This window comes from Echinococcus granulosus (assembly GCF_000524195.1).
Source record: "Echinococcus granulosus chromosome Unknown EG_S00276, whole genome shotgun sequence".
Taxonomy (NCBI): domain Eukaryota; kingdom Metazoa; phylum Platyhelminthes; class Cestoda; order Cyclophyllidea; family Taeniidae; genus Echinococcus; species Echinococcus granulosus.
This window is the reverse complement of record NW_020170656.1, coordinates 30659-33436: the sequence shown is the minus strand read 5'-3', so window position 1 is coordinate 33436 and position 2778 is coordinate 30659. Positions and strand designations below refer to the sequence as shown.

Sequence of the window (2778 nt, the reverse complement as noted above, 5' to 3'; positions counted from 1 at the left end):
ATTACCTGAAAGCCGATTGGTAGGCTTGCTTCCAGAGTGGATGTATGTAAACGGCAAAAGCATTCTTATCTTTTTTTAGCTAACCAAAGAGCAAAGTAGCACAACGCTTGTCATGTAGGGGAAAGGCGTTTTGATCAAAGTCAGACAGTAAATGAGAGGGCAAATTTAAAGTTGAATATCTCTTCAATCGGACTAAAGGATAGCCAAAAGTAATTAAATAAGTAGGTATCCTGCCCATGTTAGCTTCAAGATGGTAAAGATTATTTAAGGATTATGTATCTGTAGGGTGTATCTCTACACTCAGCCACCATATTTAGCGCTTATTGAGCACGAAAGATGAAGAAGAAGGAAAAGAAGGTAGAACATTCTCGTACAGCATAGAATAGAAGAGAATCGCACCTCTGTTTTGTAGTTATTGTGGGGAGTCACATTTCTACCATGAAATCAGCTTGCAACGCGCGATGTTGGCGCATTGTACCATTGTGTGGCATTTCACTCCACCCTTCTGGCATACTACTGACGGGAAATTAGTGACCCTGGTCAGTCAGCTGTCATTCAAAAACATCGACCAAAAAGATGAAAAGTGATTAAAAATTTAAGCACAACATACGAGAGAAATTCACAGCCTAAAACTAACAGGCAAATAAACAATGAATGCTAACCTACAACTTTTTACAAATGCTCTGCCTACCATAGAGATTTGTCATCATCGGCAACAAAAATCTTTTATGTATCACCTACGTCTTTTCTTGCACAAGATCTAGTAGCTTTAAATAAAGGTGGGGAGATAGGGCCTCTTGTTAATCAGTCTGATTGAAGGAATTCTCAGAGCTAAAATCACTTCCTTACTCAATTTCAGATGTTGGTATCGTAGTGCAGAATGGATTAGCATATCATCATCTGGCTTCTATCTTTGTGCTTAACCCCTTCCCTCTTAACGATAGGAGTTTTGCACATTTTCCGCTATGATTAGCTTGAGAGGCACCTCACTGATGGCCCTGTCAAATGCAAGCACAATGGAAAAGAACACACTGATCATCGCCTAGGGACAAATGAGAAATCGGGCCTCTAAGCAAAAATGTTCCATGTCCCTAGATTCACTAACGTGATGTACAGTAGGCACTGTCAAATCGAGAAAGTGATGCGTCTTGGTCAACTATTATTCTGCCTCACTCATATCGCTATGCGGTTGCACTAAATTGGCACATACAGACTGGTGGAGGGCAAATCACCACAGTGCATGCGACATATAGTGCCCAGTATTCCTAGTGTTTTATCCGCATCATAATTCAAACTTCAAAACGTTTTCTTTTAAGAGGAACATAAAAAAATATCAGTTTTTTATAAATTGTTTACGGTTTTTCGTCCCCTAATAGCCCATCACAAGTACCACATTTAAATTACCTATTGACCTTATAACCTGACGTTATGCAAAAGGAAGCATGGGGAATGATAAAAGTGACTCGCCCTCTTCTCTAGTAGTCTTCTAGCATGCAGGACGATATTGAATGCTACAGCTTGTTACAGCGCACATCTTTTTCTCTGACCTCCCAAAGGACTGTAACTATGCGTCCTGACCTTAACTACAAGGTTGTTGCATGTCTACCTGCTGGACACCTTTGTCAATATCAAGTAGCGTATGATTTGCAAAAGAAGTGACAAAACAAAATTGTGTAGAAAAGGAAGGACAAGTATGCAAAAATGCTGGTTTTATTTGTGCAAATGCAATTAAGCATATTTAATGGCATTCGCTGTTACTGCGCTTCCACCCCCCACTTGCGGACGTCAGGCTAAACCCCCTCGACGTAACAGTCAATAGCAGGCCCACATGCGAGCTTTTCGTCAGAGCAACAACTCGTGTGTTTAATTCTTCTCTACTTCATTTAGTACCTTAACCTGGCTTCGAGTTTTCCGAGTGCTAGTCGCTGTGATTGAGTTAATGTCAGTGGAGCTCTCCCTAGGTCAGGGTATGAAAGATCTTGCAGCATCGCTCACAATGACTTGGCTTTAAATCCTCAACCACCCAATCAGCGGGCGGTTTTGATTCACGTAAAATTCAGATGAACCCTGATGAAGCGTCTTTGAATGCTGAGTCCGACTCCCTGGACAGGATATATTAGGTCTCTCTGTAGTCGGCTCGGCAGTCCCTGCTCCATCGTTTACACTGGCCGTTACTGCGTAAGCTGGAAACACAAACATCCGCTTGCAACTCGTCCTTTTCTCGCCCAAACTTTGGAGCAAATTGTCTCATTTCATGGACATTGACGGTCGGTAGTTGGACGGATAAGGCTACAACAGAAAGGCTCGACTGATTGATTCTCTTGTGCACGTTGGCAGGTGCCAATTTATGCAGAAAAGGCGCCAGGATCTCCCGACTCACTAATAGCGATAAGTTTCCAGTGACCTAGATAATGTCATCTCTAATCTCAAAAGTGACGGGGTCCAGTTTCAAATACTGGGGCATCTCTTGACCAAAGTAGTATCAAGGTGGCGCCGCTCTGACCACTGACTCACAGTGGCGGCACTGGTGATGATAATGGAGATTTGACCTAGTCAAGAAACCGAGGTGATCTAGCTCAAATATTTTGGAACATGGAATGAAGCCGCATATCTACGGTTGGAATATACGCCTATTTGTTAAAAAGGTGCTTTTGGTCTTTTGCCAACAGGGAGGGTATGGAATGACTCAAAACGGATTTCGTAGTAGCCTAATGCACATATTAGAATTCTGGAGATAGTACGACTAAATCTGAGTACCTATTCAGCTAGAAGCCATTC

General features: G+C 42.2%; 1 protein-coding gene across 1 annotated transcript in view; it reads right to left on the bottom strand. All coding sequences in view use genetic code 11, as the record gives it.

Moving 5' to 3' along the window:
- Window positions 1-2116: 2116 nt before the first annotated feature.
- Window positions 2117-2778, bottom strand: part of EGR_10823 (hypothetical protein) — a gene marked incomplete at both ends in the record, with an annotated part of 4288 nt that continues 3626 nt past the window's right edge. The window contains one exon of the mRNA XM_024500072.1: window positions 2117-2379. Coding sequence (XP_024345518.1) covers window positions 2117-2379 — 263 coding nt within the window. The remainder of the gene's footprint in view (window positions 2380-2778) is intronic.